The sequence below is a fragment of the Papio anubis genome, chromosome 19, assembly GCF_008728515.1.
Source record: "Papio anubis isolate 15944 chromosome 19, Panubis1.0, whole genome shotgun sequence".
NCBI lineage: Eukaryota > Metazoa > Chordata > Mammalia > Primates > Cercopithecidae > Papio > Papio anubis.
In genome coordinates this window covers 839,271-857,764 of record NC_044994.1, presented here as the reverse complement: position 1 = coordinate 857,764, position 18,494 = coordinate 839,271, and the positions used below count along the sequence as shown (strand labels likewise).

Sequence of the window (18,494 nt, the reverse complement as noted above, 5' to 3'; positions counted from 1 at the left end):
ACTGGGGAGGCTGACTGCATTTTGTGGAGTGCGTGGAGTGGGTTGGCAGCATTTCCTAAGGATGTGTGAGCCAAGAGCAGGCTGGGGCACCCTCAGACTCACAAAGCAAGAAGGATTTTCAATTGAGCACGATGAACCATTTGAACGTATTTTCTTCCTCCCTGCCCCTTTCCCTGTTGGTTTTGGAGTACTCCTTTATTTCCAGCTCTTAACTTTTCTCTTTCAAGTTCTAATTGTCTCACTAAGACAGTGGTTTTTGACCAAATCACTCCATGATTGTCCATAACTCATTTCTATTCTTTGCAATTATTAATTGGAGGTTGGATCTTCTGGAATTTTCTTTTTTTTCTTCTCTTTTTTTTTTTTTTGAGACGGAGTCTCGCACTGTCGCCCAGGCTGGAGTGCAGTGGCGGGATCTCAGCTCACTCCAAGCTCCGCCACCTGTGTTCCCGCCATTCTCCTGCCTCAACCTCCCGAGTAGCTGGGACCACAGGCACCTGCCACCACGCCCAGCTAATTTTTTTGTATTTTTAGTAGAGATGGGGTTTCACCACGTTAACCAGGATGGTCTCGATCTCCTGACCTCATGATCCGCCCGCCTCGGCCTCCCAAAGTGCTGGGATTACAGGCGGGAGCCACCGCGCCCGGCCAACCTTCTGCAATTTTCTACTTACTGATGGTGATATGGGCTCTTTCTTCCTTTGTATTTTCTTTCTCACTCTGATCTGCTTCCTGACTTCCTGGAAACCCTCCAAGTTTCTTGATTTCGGATGGCACTCTTTCTAGATTTCTAGCCCAGTATGATTATATTATTTCATCATTTCAGTGGGGTTTGGGAGGGAGGCAGAGATCCAGGTGATCTGTCTACACTATTCAGTCAGAAAGCTGGATGGTTTTTCTCACTGTTTAGCTGTGAATCATACTTAGAAAGTGGTTTAAATGTGAATATCTTTTATCTGGTTGTACAGTTTAGGTAATCCTCAATTCAAGTTGCTGTCTGGACATTTCGTGACTGGATTTAAAAATATTTTTAAGGCCGGGCACAGTGGCTCACGCCTGTAATTCCAGCACTTTGGGAGGCTGAGGTGGGCAGATCACCTGAAGTTGGGAGTTGGAGACCAGTCTGTCCAACATGGAGAAAACCCCTCTCTACTAAAAATACAAAATTAGCTGGATTTGGTGGCACATACCTGTAATGCTAGCTACTCAGGAGGCTGAGGCAGGAGAATCATTGAACCTGGGAGGTGGAAGTTGCGAAATCGCAACATTGCACTCCAGCCTGGGCAACAAGAGCAAAACTCTGTACCCCCACCCCCTGCCCCCATGCCAAAAACAAACAAACAAATAATTTTTTAAATCTTATATTTTTTAACTGGGTGTGGTGGTGCACGCCTGTAGTCTCAGCTACTTGGGAGGAGGATTGCTTCAGCTCAGGAGTTCAAGTCCAGCCTGGGCAACATAGTGAGACTCCAATCTCAATTAAAAAAAAAATCTTGGCCAGGCGTGGTGGCTTACGCCTGTAATTCCAGCACTTTGGGAGGCCGAGGTGGGCAGATCACGAGGTCAGGAGATCGAGACCATCCTGGCCAATGTGGTGAAACCCCATTTTTACTAAAAATACAAAAATTAGCTGGGTGTGGTGGTGCGTGCCTGTAATCCCAGCCACTTGGGAGGCCGAGGCACGAGAACCGCTTGAACCCAGGAGGCGGAGGAGGTTGCAGTGAACCGAGATCGCGCCACTGCACTCCAGCCTGGCTACAGAGTAAGACGCTGTCTCAAAAAAAAAAAAAAAAACCCACAAAACTGACGTTTTTAGTAATTTAGAATATGTTACTGTAAGTGTACTTTTGGTCCTCATTCACACTATTAATGTTATAAAAACAAAACTAAATACTTATAGAACACCGAAAAAGGAAGTTTGTGGCCGGGTGTGGTGGTTCATGCCTGTAATCCCAGCTACTCAGGAGGCTGAGGCAGGAGAATCACTTGAACCCAGGAGGTGGAGGTTGCAGTGATCAGAGATCTTGCCGCTGCACTCCAGCCTAGGTGACAGAGCGGTGCTCTGTCTCAAAAAAACAGGAAAAACAAAAGGAAGTTTGTGAGATACAGAAATTTGCTGTGGAATTTACATCTATTTGAATAGCCAAAAATTACTATAAATAACTTATAATTTTATTTTATTACTGTAGCATTTTGTAGTTTGCCTGGTAATTTTCTTAATTAGATAATTTGATCTAATTACCTGAAGCTTTAGTAGTAAAGAACTAAAATTTTTTATCAGTTACCACATTTTGTTTTTAGCTGTAAGAGGTCAGTAGTTCACAATATTGAGGCTAAAGATTAAACAAGGGTGCCAGGTTCACAGAGATATTAATCTGGATGAGGGAGGCAAAGGAAATTATATTCATTAGGCATAGAAATTAAAAAGTCATTCAACTGTTAGTTCAGGAGAGCCATTCTTTCATTGCTTATCTTTTGCTCTTTCAAAATGAGGTTGACCACAAATGAGTCTGGCGGGGGAATGATGTGGGATCATGACTTCTGCAGGGGTAGGCTTTTCCGCTTTTCCTGTGTCCATCTGCTGTTTTTTTTTCTGAAAGAGGCTCTCGCTCTGTTGCCCAGGCTAGAGTGCAGTGACACGATCGTAGCTCACTGGAGCCTCCAACTCCCAGGCTCCAGCAATCCTCCTGCCTCAGCTCCTAAGTAGCTAAGACAAACGGCACACGCCACCACAACAGGCTAATTAAAAACTTTTTGTTTGTAGAGATAGGGTCTCATTATGTTGCCCAGGTTCTTCTTGAACTTCTGGCCTCAAATGATCCTCTCGTCGCAGCCTCTGAAAATGCTGGGATCACCGGTGCAAGCCACCCTGCCTGCGTGTTTCTTCTTTTTGTCAAAGCACTTACAATCTTTTTGTCATGAAGTTAGTCACAGTAGGATTACTTTTTGTTTCATAGTTAATGACCGAAAATTTCAGGAGGAAAAATTACTAAGACCTCTTAAGTATTTTTTAGAAATATGTTGAATGCTTGAAAGCTTTCTTTCAGGCAGAGAGCTCCTTTCTATCTGAGCCGTAAGAACATGCTAAAACCAGTTCATAAGGATGGAATCCTCAGCTCCCATGTGTGGCATTCTCAGGTGCACACACTTGCAGTGTGGCCATGTCAGCAGTGTGGCAGAGACCTACATGTCACTAGTAGTGACAGGCTGACTGTAAGCTGGGTGTCTGCTTGCCTCCAGTGTGTTCATTCTCTGACGTGTGTATTTCTTTTGTTTCTAGCTCTCGAGCTCATTCCCCCATGATCGCTGTAGGAAGTGATGACAGTAGCCCCAACGCAATGGCCAAGGTTCAGATTTTTGAATATAATGAAAACACCAGGTCAGTCCTGCTTTGGTTTTAATAATTGTTCAGAATTGCATTTCAGTTTTTTAAAATGTTATTTCTTTATTCATTTATAGAATTATATATCATTCATCATATGTTTGCTGATTTACTATAATATACCAAGTTCTGTGCTAGGCTGTGATAGTACAGGCATGAGTGATAAAGAGGAGAAGGTAGACCAGCCTGGCCAATATGGTGAAACCCCGTGTCTGCTAAAAATACAAAAAATTAGCCAGGTGTGGTGGCAGGTGCGTGTAATCCCAGCTACTCAGGAGACTGAGGCAGGAGAATCACTTGCACCTGGGAGGCGGAAGTTGCAGTGAGCTGAGATCGTGCTATTGCACTCCAGCCTGGGCAACAGGAGCAAAACTGCCTAAAAAAAAAAAAAAAAAAAGAGGGGAAGGTAATTGATCTCCCAGTACTTACCATCTTGCAGTGAAACAATCATAGTAAAAAACAGTGATGAATTTTATGAAGTGGGAGAATCAGGGTGCTAAAGAGCTTACACCTGGGGAACCTAATCTGGTTTAGGGACGAGGAAGGTTCACCTAGAAGGTGACCCATAGGATGAGTAGAAGTTAGCCAGACAGAGGGCAGAAGCACTCCTGGTGGAGAAAATTGCATGTGGTAAGACCTGTGAGCAACAGAGAGGGAGTGTATTTATACTGTGATTGGAACATACTGGGCAAAAGTGAGTGTGGAGAGAAATAGGCAAGACTTGTATCTATAAGAAGTAGTGTCCAGTGTTTCAGTTTTATCTTACAGGTAATGTGAATAGGGAATAATGGGATCAGATGCATCTTCCATAGATGTGACAAGTGTGTTGGAGGGAAACATGGTGGGTTCAGGGCTTGGATGCTGTGAAGACAGTCCAGGTGGGGGAGTACGTGGCTTTGGGATAGTAGTAGCAGTGGCATGGAGGTAAGTGGACAACTTGAGAATAATTGAGAAGTGGAATCAATAGGATCTGGTGATTGATTGGATATGAGAATTGAAGGAGAAGGAAGCAAGTGTTAAAATGTTTATTTCTAAGGTTCTGGCCTAAGAGTTCAGTGTGTAATTTCATTGTGTGTAATTTCTTGAGATAAGGAACTCTGGGAACAAGGCAGATTTGGGTAGAGTGTAGCAGCATGTGAAGGTAAGTTAATTTTGGTCACGCTGAGATACAAGTGTCTGCAAAGCTTCTGAGAGCCAAAAGCACTGTCTCAGAGGCACACTACTCAGTCTTACGGGAGAGGAGAGCACCTGTCACATGATCAGATGGGTTTCACAGGTACTAGACAAAATTCTTGGGTCTAATAGTCAGATCTTAGGCAGGGCCAGCATTAGAGAAGGAACTAGTGTTACTCCCGTGGACTCTGCACTTCCAAATGTTACCATCTGAGTTGCCAATGAGATCTTATACCTTCTGCCTTCCTAGATTTTTGATGTCTGCAGAGAGGCTTGGTCTTCAACAGTGCTGTCCGGTAGAACATGCTGCTGTGATGGGAAATGGTCTTAGAGATTTTCATGGTTTTTTAAGCTGTGAAAGCTGTGAGCCCTATTAATAGCACATTTTATAGAGGCTTCATGAAGTGTTGGGCTTGTTAAGTAAATTTCAGCCTCAGCTGAGCAGAATGAATATGTAGACATAAGCCCGAAACTTAAAAGGTGTATCATTGGCCAGGGGAGGTGACTCATGCCTGCAGTCCCAGCACTTTGGGAGGCCGAGGTGGCTGGGTCGCTTGAGTCTAGGAATTGAAGACCAGCCTGGACAACATGGTGAAACCCTTTTGCTACAAAAAGTACAAAAACTAGCTGTGGGGATGGTGGCGTACGCCTGTAGTTCCAGCTACTTGGGAGGCTGAGGTGGGAGGATCACCTGAGCCTGGGAGGTCGAGGCTGCAGTAGGTCAAAATTGCACCACTTCACTCCAGCAGTGTCAAAAAAAAAATTCTAAAACATAGGAAAAGAAAATGTATTTCGTAAATAAGATTGGAGTAAAAAGATAAATAACTTGCAGTTAGTTCTGAAAGAAAATACAGGGAAATAGAAATTACCTAATATTTTTTTTTTTTTTTTGAGGTAGAATCTCAGTCTGTCGCCCAGGCTGGAGTGCAGTGGCGGAATCTTGGCTCACTGCAACCTCTGCCTCCTGGGTTCAAGTGATTCTCTGCCTCAGCCTCCCGAGTAGCTGGGACCACAGGCGCCCGCCACCACACCCAGCTAATTTTTGTATTTTTAGTAGAGATGGGGTTTCACCATGTTGGCCAGGATGGTCTCGATCTCGTGACCTTGTGATCTGCCCACCTCAGCCTTCCAAAGTGCTGGGATTACAGGTGTGAGCCACCACGCCCGGCCTGTTTATCTTTTTCTGAGTAGTATCACCATTTAGTAGACAGGAGACATTTGCCAAATTAGCCAATGTTCGATATACTTATTTGTATTTGTGAGTGAAAATACTAAAACAGATCTAGCATTGATAGTGATAATAGAAGTGCCATGTGTTTTTATAGGTTACAGGGCATTTTTATATGTATTATGAAGTTTGAATCCTACCCACCACCTTGTAAGTAGGGGAGACAGATTTTCATTAACACTATTTTACAAATGAGGAAACCGAGACCAACAGAGTGAATGGCTAGTCTAAGGTCCAGAGTCAGGACCAGAAACAAAGTCTTTTTTGTTCATTCCTTTCATATACACTCTCATTGAGGATCTTATTTGGCTCCTCCTGATAGGAGAAGCTTTAGATAACCTTAATTATTTTTATTTTTATTTTTTTTGAGGCGAAGTTTCGCTCTTGTTGCCCAGGCTGATCTTGGCTCACCGTAACCTCCGCCGCCCCAGTTCAAGCGATTCTCCTGCCTCAGCCTCCCGAGTAGTTGGGATCACAGGCGTGCGCCACCACACCCAGCTATTTTTGTATTTTTAGTAGAGACGCGGTTTCTCCGTGTTGGTCAGACTGGTCTTGAACTCCCGACCTCAGGTGATCCTCCTGCCTCTGTCTCCCAGAGTGTTGGGATTACAGGCATGAGCCGCTGTGCCCGGCCACCTTAATTAATTACAATATATAGCTTGCCTCAGGTAAGAAAAAAAAAACTCACTTTATCAACATTTCATAAGCAGCAAGCACTGTATTAAGAGCTGAAGGAGCTCACAGCAGCTAGGATATGGACGAGGATGGTGACCTGCTAGAGATGGCAGCACGTACCTGCCTGGCAGGGCAAGAGGTGTCAGGTGGGAGCTGGTGATGTTTGAGCATTAGTCGAGAGACAGAGCGTGTTCTGCAGGCAGAGAGGAGGCAGGAACAAAGACAAGGGCACGGGGTTGGGCCTGGTGAGGTGGTGGCGGGGGAGGCTAAGGCAGGGGAGGGGCAGGGGAGGGGCAGGGGGGGGGCGGGGGAGGGGCAGGCCAGCAGGGCAGGCAGATTTTGGAGAGTGCTGCTTGCCAATCTGGTCTCCATCATGGCAGCATTTGGACTTTCGCAGGGTCCAGTAGAGTTACCAGGTCGTATTTACCTTTTAGGGAGATGACTTTGGCAGCCGTGTGGACGGGGAGCAGGGACTCGGTGGGGAGCAGGGACTCGGTGGGGAGCAGGGACTCAGGGGGGAGCAGGGACTCAGGGAGGATCAGGGACTCAGGGGGGAGCAGGGACTCAGGGATGAACGCAGTAGCCCACGGTGGTGTGGAATGTGGACATGCACTGTCCGTGGGATGAAGAGGGAGCAGGGACTCAGGGGTGAATGCAGTAGCCCGCGGTGGTGTGGAATGTGGACGTGCACTGTCCGTGGGATGAAGAGGGACCAGGGAGACTTGTCTAGGAGGCACCAGCTGTAGGTCACGTGAGTCTTGGTTTCTGACCTGGCCGATGGTGGTACCACTCGTTGAGAAGGGGAGTGAATGTGGTCAGCACAGTTTATTTCAGACATACGTTTGAGGTGCTTTTGGAACATCCAGGTTGGAATGTGTAAAGGCGGATGGGTAGAATAGCTGAGATTAGTTGTCTGTTGCTGCACGACGGCATTATCACTCAGTGGCTGAAACAGTACAGATTCGGTATTTCAGTGTCTGTGGGTCGAGAGTCAGGCCAGACTGGGAAAGAGTCCACTTCGGCGCTCACCTGGTTGTTGGCAGCACTTGTATTCCTGCCACAAGACCCTCCCTGTGTCCTCACAGCGTGGCAGCTGCTTCTGCAAGGCCAGAAAGCGGGAGAGTCTTCTCATAAGGCAGGCGTCACAGGCTTGTGCCTTGCAGTCACACAAGTGTTGTCCCGCCACCTTGCCATGTTCCTTCCCCTGGGTAGAAAACAAACCGTGGGCCGCACTCACACTCATGGAGAGGAGCCTTTACAAGGGCGTGACCACCAGGAGGTGCAGGTCATGGGGACTCTTAGAATCTCTCTGCCACAGTACTGGTGTTACTCCCACTTTATGGAGAACTTCTTGCTGAAGGTCAAGTTACAGCCTGGATTCAAATACGTTTTGGCTGCAGCATGTGTGCTCTTAGCTCCCTCTGTCCTATTTCTGGCCTTTGGTAGAAGGTCCTGAATTGCAGGGGATAGATTTAGGAATTACTGGTTTATAGGTACTGAAACCATGAGTGTAGAAACTTCAGTGTCTGTGTGAATCATCTGGGGATCTTGTTAAAATGCATATTCTGGCCGGCCGCAGTGGCTCACGCCTGTAATCCCAGCACTTTGGGAGGCCGAGGCAGGTGGATCATGAGGTCAGGAGATCGAAACCTGGCTAACGTGGTAAAACCCTGTCTCTACTAAAAAATACAAAAAAAAAAAAATTAGCCCGGTGTGGTTGTGGGCACCTGTAGTCCCAGCTACTTGAGAGGCTGAGGCAGGAGAATAGCGTGGACCTGGGAGGTGGAGCTTGCAGTGAGCTGAGATCACACCACTGCACTCCAGCCTGGGCGACAGAGTGAGACTCCGTCTCAAAAAAGAAAAAAAAAATGCATGTTCTGCTTGTATAGGCCCCGGGAAGGGGCTGAGATTCTGGATTTCCCAGAAGTTTCCAGGCGATTGCAGACCACACAGTAGAAGCAAGGATGTGGATGAGATTGCTTAGGGTGATTGGATGGGTGAGAAAGGTCAAGAAGAGAACCTTGAGGTGTGTACCAGCTTGGTAGATATTTTAGGAAGAATGTTGGGGTGAGAAGAAGGTCAAGCACAAAACGCTGGAAGCGCCACTATTTTAGAAGAAGGTAGTAGAAAGGTGGGATGGGGAGATCTCTCCACCCAGTCTCCTGCACTCAGGGTTTCGTGCTGCGGTTCTGTCCGGGATATTCAATCTTAGAAGAACCTAGTAGAAAACTCTGATCTACCACTGCCTTCATTATCTCTTATTCTGTGTTTATACGTAAAGAAATAGAATTGCAAAGATGAAATAGCCTTTGCATAGTTTCCTTTTATTATCACCTAACTCAATTCCTGCTGGGCGCAGTGGCTCACGCCTGTAATCCCAGCACTTTGGGAGGCAGAGGCGGGTGGATCACCTGAGGTCAGGAGTTCGAGACCAGCCTGATCAACATGGTGAAACCCCGTCTCTACTAAAAATACAAAATTAGCCGGGCATAGTGGTGCACACGTGTAATCCCAGCTACTCAGGTGGCTGAGGCAGGAGAATCACTTGAACCCAGGAGGCGGAGGTTTCAGTGAGCCGAGATCGCACCATTGCACTCCAGCACGAGCGAAACTCTGTCTCAAAAAAAACGGAAAACCGAAAAAACCTCAATTCCTGTTACCAGCTTTACTTTTTTATTTACACTCAAATACTTAGGCAATGCGTTACTCTTTTCCTAAGAAAGGTGTCAGTGGCTAATAAATCAAGACCTTATTCCTTTTTTTTTTAAATGAGTATTTTAATTCAGTTTCAAAAAATGGTACATGACTTTGATGAGAAAGTATAAAATTAAGAAGCTGTTCTGGAAATCCAAGAAAAAGAAATAACAATATGTTCAGTGATAATTTTCTGGATTTTCTTCTTGCGTCAAAAGCTGTATATTTTCTCCTCACAAGCAGCTGCTCCAAGAACTAAGTAGCCCTCTTTATCTCCCTCTAGCTGGGACAGACTAATTCCCCTCCCACCACTTCTCTTCTTTCATTAACACTGCGTAGGTGTTAATGGCCTGGGCTCTCAGCAAAGAACAGAATTGTCCTTTAAGCCAGCAGCCCACAGGCAGTGGCACCCAAAGCCTCATCCCCCATCCCCAGGGCAGAAGCCACAGAGCTGGCATTGTTTCCACTGTTTCAGGAAGAAGGAGCCAAGAGCTGACCCTCAGCACAAATCAAAGCCCAGTATGGAGAGAGAATAACTGCTGCTAGGCCGAGAGTAGGCAAGCTGTGGGCAAAAAAGGGGAGTTTTTGCAGCTACCCCATTTTTAGAAACAAGGGGAAAACTAGACCCTTTTCCACGATTATAATCTACAAGGTAGTCTACTGCTCCGAGGGGATCTGAAAGTACAAAAGGATCTAAACAAATAAGGAGAACTTTTCCCAGGCTGGAGATAGGAATGACAAACAGAAAGATGGGTGAATGTAACGTGTAGGAAGATGATGCTGGGAACCTCCGTTCTTCACATGGCTGCCAGCCCCATAGAGGACAACACAGTAAGAACCAGGGCAGCCACTCCAGACTGGTATACGTGGGTAATCTTGAGGCCTTTTCCTAGGTCCCACATCAAGCGTCGGATCCCATTCCAGGTGTGATACGTGAGAGGGAAGACGAGTGCAGACTTAGCTGTGTGGATCAGTGCTGGCCCCAGACACAGGGACTTCACGAGTTCCAAATAAGACTCAAAGTTCCCGGGGAGTAACAGGGCCAACGTGCCAAAAAGAGAGACTCCTGCACTGAAAGCAATACCAGTGCCACGGCGGCCGATGGACATCACCGCGGGAAGAGACCAGCTGTAGATAGTGATGTGGGGAGACACAGGACGGTTTGAACCTATATTCTTATTCCAGAACCGCTCTTATCTCTTCTTTTGCCGTGGTTCCCAAGGGAACAGCATTTCTGATACAGAGCTGAGGGCCAAAGTGGGCTTGGAGGTAATGACAACGAACACGTCTCAGCAAGAGTGCAGCCATCTCGGGTTCCTTTTTTTTTTGCAACAGAGCCTCACTCTGTTGCCCAGGCTGGAGTGCGGTGGTGTAATCTGTTGCCCAGGCTGGAGTGCGGTGGTGTAATCTCAGCTCACTGCAGTCTCTGCCTCCTGGGCTCAAGCCATCCTCCCACCTCAGCCTCCTAAGCAGCTGGGACTACAGGTGTGCACCACCACGCCCAGCTATTTTTGTGTTTTGTGTAGAGGTGGGGTCTTGCTGTGTTGCCCAGGCTGGTCTTGAACTACTGGGTTGAAGCATTTCTTCCACTTCAGCCTCCCAAAATGCTGGGATTACAGGCGTGAGCTACTGTGGCCAGCCAAGACCTTATTCTAGTTAAATTTTTATTAAACCATTTCAAGCTCAGTGTACATTATCAGAGGAGGAAACATGGGAGGTTGTATTAATTTCCTAGGGCTACCATAACAAATTACCACAAATCAGGTGTCTTCACACAGAATGTATTCCCTCAGTTCTGGAGGCCGGAAGTCTGAAATCGAGGTGTCGTCGGGGCTGTGCTTCCTCTGGAATCCTTCCTGGTCTAGTCCGGCTCCTGCTGGCTCCAGTTCTTTGCCTTGTGGCAGCATGACTCCAGTCTCTGCCTCTGTGTTCACATGGCTGCCTCCTCTGTGTCTCTACGTCTCTCCTCCTCTTTTTTAAGGATACTTACTGCACATTGGATTTAGGACCCACCCTAAATCTAGGATGTCATTCTGAGGTCCTTAATTACATTTTCAAAGACCTTTTTTGAATAAGGTTACGTTCACAGGTTCTGGGGGTCAGGACCACTGTTGAGCCCACTACAGAGGTGAGCGCTACATGACTGTGAGCAGTATGAAAAAGGTGCGATGCAGTGATGTGTGCATCTTTGTACATTTTATTTCTAAAATGTTTAAATTGTTTGTTTTTCCATTAGGAAATATGCAAAAGCTGAAACTCTTATGACAGTCACTGATCCCGTTCATGATATTGCATTCGCTCCAAACTTGGGAAGATCTTTCCATATTCTAGCAATAGCAACCAAAGATGTGAGAATTTTTACATTAAAACCTGTGAGGTGAGTTTTCGAAGCATTTATGAATTTGAAAATACTCTTGCCTCCTGATTACCTTTGTTTGTGGGAGAGAGTAGAGGTAACTATGATTTGGTTTATATTTCTGCTCTGGAAGTTTTACTTACAAATGTAAACTCTGAAATATTTTTTAAAAGTGGTCTTTTACAATTACTTTTAAATTAATGTCATTTTTGAAGAATGGATTATTGAATGAACATTTTATATATAAATATATGTCTTTTTGGAAAGAGGAATTGAGTAAAGAGTAGATTTATATTCTCTTAATTGTGCTTTATTTAGGCTAATACTAACAATTCTCCGAATATAACTGATATTCTATAAATATTTAATGACAAGTGGCAGTCTAGGGAAAACTAAATTAGTATTGATATAGTCTTGTGAATAACATATTTAACTTTAATTTTGAATTGTGAATTCCAGTTCTTTTCTTTCTGTTCTTTCATTCTTTCCTACTTGCTGCCCTGCCTTTTTTTTTTTTTTTTTTGAGGCAAGGTCTCGCTTCATCGCCCAGGCTGGAGGGCAGTGACATGATCTTGGCTCACTGCAACCTCTACCTGCCAGGTTCAAGCAATTCTTATGCCTCAGCCTCCTGAGTAGCTGGGACTACAGGCGCCCGCCACCATGCCTGGCTAATTTTTTATTTTGTATTTTTAGTAGGGACGGGGTTTCGCCATGTTGGCCAGGCTGATCTTGAACTCCTGGCCTCAAGTGATCTGTCCATCTTGGCCTCCCAAAGTGCTGGGATTACAGGTGTGAGCCACTGCACTTGGCCTTGCCCTGCCTTTTTAAATTAATTATTGTCATCTGTTTTATTCCTCGGCCTTGTGTGGGAGAATAAAATCATTCTGTTTTGTTGTTTCTTTCTTCCATGAAACAGTCACTGAATATCATTTATGTGCTGGGATCACTCCAGGCCTTGGCGAGTTAAATGGAAATGACATTGGCCCAGCTCAAGGGCCAAGGGTGGGGTTTATGCAGATGAGTACATTATTATAAAGTGATGTGGTGGTGAGACCACTTGTACTAATTTAGAATTTTATATATGTGTGTGTGTATTTTAAAACTTTGCTTAGAATGCCTCAGAAAATGTTTTTTATTAACAGGAAAGAACTGACTTCCTCTGGTGGGCCAACAAAGTTTGAAATCCATATAGTGGCTCAGTTTGATAATCATAATTCTCAGGTCTGGCGAGTGAGTTGGAATATAACAGGAACAGTGCTAGCATCTTCAGGAGATGATGGCTGTGTAAGATTGTGGAAAGGTAAGATTTCAGTGGAGGGGTAATTGTTGGTTTATATTTCTGCTCTGGAGTTTTTACTTAAAAATGTAAACTCTGAAATATTTTTTAAAAATGGTCTTTTACGGTTACTTTTAATGTCATATTAATTTATGTTATTTTGAACATCAGTTTACCTAGTTCATAGCAGTTAATCACTGAATTGTTTTTCAAGTTATATGGAACAGAGCAACTTTTAAAACTAAAGTAATTACAACAGAATATGCAGTATCTCCAGTAAAAAGATACCAGTTGTCATATATGTACCTTACATGACTGCTCTACAGACTCAGGCTAGGACTATAGTCGCTCTTATTTTATCAAATAGATTACTTTAGACAATCAGTGCTTAATAGGAGAAAATCCAGTATCTTCCCTGCTTTGTGCAGCTTGCAAAAGTTAAGAGCCTTGGGGCCCTGATTGTAAGTTTTTTATAAGTGCCAGGCTGAGTGAGAAGGTCTGGACAGTTGACATTGACTGTGGTCTCTGTAGCGTGGTTCTGCACTGCTTTTTGGATGATTATCTGTTGGGCAGAGATTTCTGTGATTTGTGCACCACCATAATGAATGGTGTCCCATACTTAGCATTCAAAATTATAGCTGTCTTAGTTTATTTACTCTTTAGCAGTTACTGTTTCCCAAAGTGCAGTTTGGGTAAGCTTGAGGGCCTCCCATGTTCGATTTTGGGCTTTGGCAAAACCAGCTCAGACCTTCCTTTCTTCAGTGTAATTTGATTTCAAGGGCTTTGCTGTCCTTTTCTGCCTCTGGGCTTTAGTCAGGACCACCTTGCCATGCTCCCCAGCAGGCTGCCTAACTTGATTTTCCTGGGCTCATTGTCTTCAGAGACCAATTTTGCATTCAAACTAATAAGGCCATTTTGGATAAGCCACTCAATCTCCAAAGGTTTTTTACCTACATCCATTTCAGAAGACATTAGGTACCCATATAACTTATACTTGCATAATTAAGAAGACAATTTCATTACCTTACATATGTAAGTGAAATTCATTATAATGAAGACTTTAATATTATAATGGAGATTTTAATATTAATTTCATAATGTGATAATACGGTAGCTCAGAAAATTGTCTTTGCTATTATCTGTAACATGGGTGGTGAAAGCTTTATATTTCTAAAGTTATTGATACTTTGAAAACTTCTAAAAATTTGTTAAAACTAAGACAATATGTCTTCCATTTAAAAAGTGTCTTTAATGTTTATCCTGAAAGAAATGTAGCCCCTAGCCTCTCCCTCATTTCTTTAATTGTAGTTTAAGGACATGGGTACGGATTTGTGCCCTTAGGCATTGGTATTAATCACGTTAATGTATTTGATTATTTTCCTTTCAGCTAATTATATGGACAATTGGAAGTGTACTGGTATTTTGAAAGGTAATGGGAGCCCAGTCAATGGGAGTTCTCAGCAGGGAAATGCAAATCCTTCCCTAGGTTCAAATATTCCAAGTCTTCAGAATTCATTAAATGGATCTTCTGCTGGCAGGTAGGCTGTTCATGGGAAAACTGGAAATTCTCTTTGTTTTAAATCATTCTGGTAGCTCTACTTAAGGTGGATTATTTCCTGGATTATAAGATGGAGTGGAAATGTTCACATGTGATTATATTAGCATTTAAGAGTTCATTTCGTTACCTCTGTATTTGGCTTACTTGGTCATAACATTTGCAGGTAGGTTATGAGGTCATTACATTATATTCTGAAGCTTTAGTGGTCTATCGGTAGAAATGTTACAGGTTTAAGATTCAACTTCACTTCTGCAACAGTGAGAGGAAGGTTATCTGGTTTAATAGTGAGGGTTTTAGTCCAAATGAACATTAGTGTTTTTCACTGCTTGTAGTGTGGTCTTTGCATTAGGTCAAACTGCAATTTTAAATAAAATACATTTATTAAGGCTTTTTAGAAGAGAGTACATTAAATTATTTGGCTTTTGTGTTTAAAGTTTAATGGAAATAAGAGGAAATAATAAAACCTGAGATTGATTTTTAGAATAGTTAGCGTATGTTACATTCTTGTGTATCATAATAAGGAATATTTGATGTCATCTAAAGAGTCATCCTTTTGTTTTCATGTTCAAATTTTAAATATATGAATTTGTAACATAAAATTATTTTAATATGTCTTTGTGAATAATTTGGAATAGAATTCAAGAAACGTCAAAACACAGCCTAATGGACTGTCCTGTGGTTATCCTGTTGTTATCCTAAATAAAATAAGAAAATTGTATTTAAAATTTCAACTATTTTTATATTGTTATGTTTTTATAAAGAAGTCCTGCTTTTGATTTCGAGGTTTTAAGTATGTGCATCAAAACGATTTCAGGTTACCGTGGAAGATACCAGATTATAAAGATTATTTCATGAAACAAATAAGTAGAGTTGATGTTTTAAGGCTGGTTCTTGGTCACTGCCTGTACTGCGTATTTTCTTTTGTAAATAGCTTCTGTTTTTTGATCTGTATTCTTATTGTGCCGATAACCATCTGTGTTAGATCTGTGATGCATTTCCCTTTTCCATTTGTATTATGTCCTTTAACAGAAAGCACAGCTGAGTACAAGCTAACTGGAGTAACTTTGCTGTTTTGCTGCTTGTTGCATGCACACAGGAATGGAAAGCGAGCTCCTTTTCCCCTTCCCCAGCGCCGTTTGACCTCTCCCAAGATACACCAGCAGCCTGCTTACTACTAAACGCAATCCTAAAGGCCTTTAAAAATACAGTGTATATTTTTTTGTACTAGTCAGTTTATTGACACTATTTGAAACTTTTGAAATATAAATGGAGAGGCTTTCTGTTGAGACATTGTCACCAAAACAATTTTTTGAAATATTCCTGAAACTAATTTGGGTTTAAAGATTAAAAGGGTTGTTACCATTCTTATCTAAGTAGTTGGGAAGAGGGGAAATATCACTTTATTTCATTTGGAAAATATAGACATATTTCTTTTGCTTTCTTAAAACAGCTTAAAATGAACTTTTACAATTTTAATTTGAAGATTGAATAAATATTTTTTATAAAGATTGTTTTGAGTGATTTACTTTTTGTAGAATTGCTTTATACATGACATTCAGTACAACTCTGTCATTTCCTTGTAGTATTTAAAGAATATTAGTAAAGGAGTGAATTAGTAAAGTAGTAATAGTAAAATGAAGGAACTTGACTGTACAGTTGTAGCCAGGTTAAGCATTTGGTATTGTTTCATTTACAATTTGGAAGTAAGATGGAAACACTTTTTTATAAGTTTTTAATTCATAGTCACTAAAGAGATAAATGTTTCTTATATACATTTGTATATTTTTATGGTGTTATTTATTCCATGGGTTAGTTTCCTTCAAATCAAAATTTGGACACACACTATTAAGAGAAGCCATTAAAATTTTACTAAAACTGTGCATGTAAATTAATGTCAGCATTCCATGTCTCAAGATTTTCTTAATTTAGTTGGCTGTTTAAATTAGTTCATACCCTGTAAAGCTCTGACCTTGATAACAAAGCTATAAATATTTAAGCTTGCTAAAATGTGTAAGTGTTACGGGTAAGTTACAAAATGGAAGAAGAGTAACAGTAGGGCACGGTCATTCTGTAAGTCCTTTCACTTCTTAAAATTTGGTAGCTATCCTAAGGCTTTTGCAGAAAAATAAGTGTTCAGTGTTTGTAGTTGTTCAAACGCATGTTGCAGTAGCCAGCCATACTGTGTGTGTTCCCAGTATCATGTACGCACTAAAAAAATGTGTGCTTGCTGCTGTTGTGAGTGAACCATTGCTTAAGAGAAAAAGCTTATTAGATTTGTAAATGTACAGAATAGCATCAGATGTTTCTGAGAGATTAGAAAGTGTTTTGAATTTATAAAATTAATGTTTTTCTTTGTAACATTTATATTGATTTTTTTTGACATTTTAAGTTTAACAGATTGTATTCCTTTCAAGTTTCTATACTTGCTTAAGCAGTCTTGATTTGAGTAAGGGTCTTGATTTGTGCTATTATGTTCTGTTAGTTTTGGCATGAATATACTAAAGCTTTTTTTTTTTTTTTTTTTCTAGCATGTGTTTTCTCCTCTTTGGTTCTCTCTGTATTTACTACTTTTCTCTTTTTCTTGTTTTTTTTTTTTTTTTTTCCCTGTTTTTGTTTTGTTTGGTGTTTTGTTCCTGTCTTCATTGTTTCAGGTATTTCTTTCCCCCTCTGGATTCCCCACGGGCTGGATCGAGATGGTCCAGTTATGCCCAGCTCCTTCCTCCTCCTCCTCCTCCTCTGGTAGAGCACTCTTGCGATGCTGACACTGCCAACCTCCAGTATCCTCACCCTCGCAGACGATATCTCTCTCGGCCTCTTAATCCCTTACCTGAGAATGAAGGGGTTTAAAACACTGATTTAACATTGAAAGGCCTTATTCAAGTGCTTGTAAATGCTTTCATTTCTGGCTGCTTTTTGTTTTTCTTCACTTTCTTTCAGAAGATTTTTCTAACTTAGGGTCTGTCTTGCATGTATTACAACTGGAATACGGTGTTTCGAACCTAAATCTGTTTGTGCGTCTCCATCAAAGGAACGTTGGCTTCACTGGGTGATAACCTTTGATGAAATGAGATATGTCCAAGTAACGTTAACTGTGAAGTTACACACAGTAGCTGACTTCAAAGTGCCTGTTTTGTAAATTTTATTTTGAACTGTTACCATAGTCTTAAGTTGTTTATGCTTTATCAGACTGGCTAATGTGAAAGCATATTCGTACGAAGCTGATTCTGTCTTTGAGACCTTAGAAAATGGATTTCATTTTACAGGCTAATGTTGCAACTGACTAGTATGTAAAATAAATCATTCCTGTGTATAAAGCAGCAAAACCCAATGTGGACTTTTTGGTCTTTTTTTTTTTTTTTAAGGAAATTGCCTTTCACTACTTGGAATTACTGTTTAAAGCTTTTGTAATTATTATCCAAGTAGGTTATGTAATAAAATATATTGTAAAATACACAAATCTCTTGCCTTATAAAAACAGAATGTATTTTATTTAAGATAGTTGCTAAGGCTTACTCTCCTTTCACTATCTCACAAAAAACCCAGACAAAAATTAGGAGATGTGAGCAAAAATATTACATTTATTTAAAAGGTAGAAAGTCAGTATGTAGACTAACATTTAGAATGCACAAATGTTGACTTTCAACCTAGTTAGTCAACATTAGAATATTTTCTAAAATATTTTAAGATGAGAATGTACTTGATAGAAATTGTGATAAAATGGTTAAAACTAGTAATATGCTTGTTGGTTCAGTTCTGTCAGGAATTGTCAAGGGTTTAACCTCTTATCAGGGCTAGAGAGACAGAGGTGCTCTGAACAGTATTTCATGTGTCTTATGAGGTAATCACATAGGTGACATAATTGTTATAACTATTCTAATTTTCAAAGACACCTTTCCTTGAATACTGTCATATCTCTAGTACTTCTTAATATGCAAAGGATTAAGAGCTATTCATTTTATTTATTTTTTTATTTTTTAAGACAGGGTCTCACACTGTTGCCCAGGCTAGAGTGTAGTGGCATGATCATGGCTTACTGCAGCCTTGAACTCCCGGGCTCAGGCGATCCCCCGACCTCAGTCTCTTGAGTAGCTTGGACCGCAGGTGCACGCCACCATGGCCTGGCTATTTTTTTTAAAAATTTTTCGTAGTGAG

At 41.9% G+C, this 18,494-nt stretch overlaps 1 protein-coding gene and 1 pseudogene across 4 annotated transcripts in view; one reads left to right on the top strand and one right to left on the bottom strand.

Annotated features, from left to right (window-relative positions):
• The window catches only part of SEH1L (SEH1 like nucleoporin), a 38,924-nt gene extending 21,254 nt beyond the window's left edge, over window positions 1–17,670 (top strand). For 2 of the 4 annotated variants that reach the window (XM_031658663.1, XM_031658664.1), the window contains 5 exons: window positions 3,281–3,379; window positions 11,389–11,529; window positions 12,651–12,808; window positions 14,172–14,322; window positions 16,994–17,670. In XM_031658663.1, the coding sequence (XP_031514523.1) occupies window positions 3,281–3,379; window positions 11,389–11,529; window positions 12,651–12,808; window positions 14,172–14,322; window positions 16,994–17,189 (745 nt within the window). In that variant the 3' untranslated portion in view covers window positions 17,190–17,670. Of the gene's footprint in view, window positions 1–3,280; window positions 3,380–11,388; window positions 11,530–12,650; window positions 12,809–14,171; window positions 14,323–15,371 lie in introns of all 4 variants that reach the window. The other 2 variants (XM_031658666.1, XM_031658665.1) reach the window with 2 other exon arrangements.
• LOC101009510 lies at window positions 9,828–10,567 on the bottom strand (annotated as a pseudogene).
• Window positions 17,671–18,494: the final 824 nt, after the last annotated feature.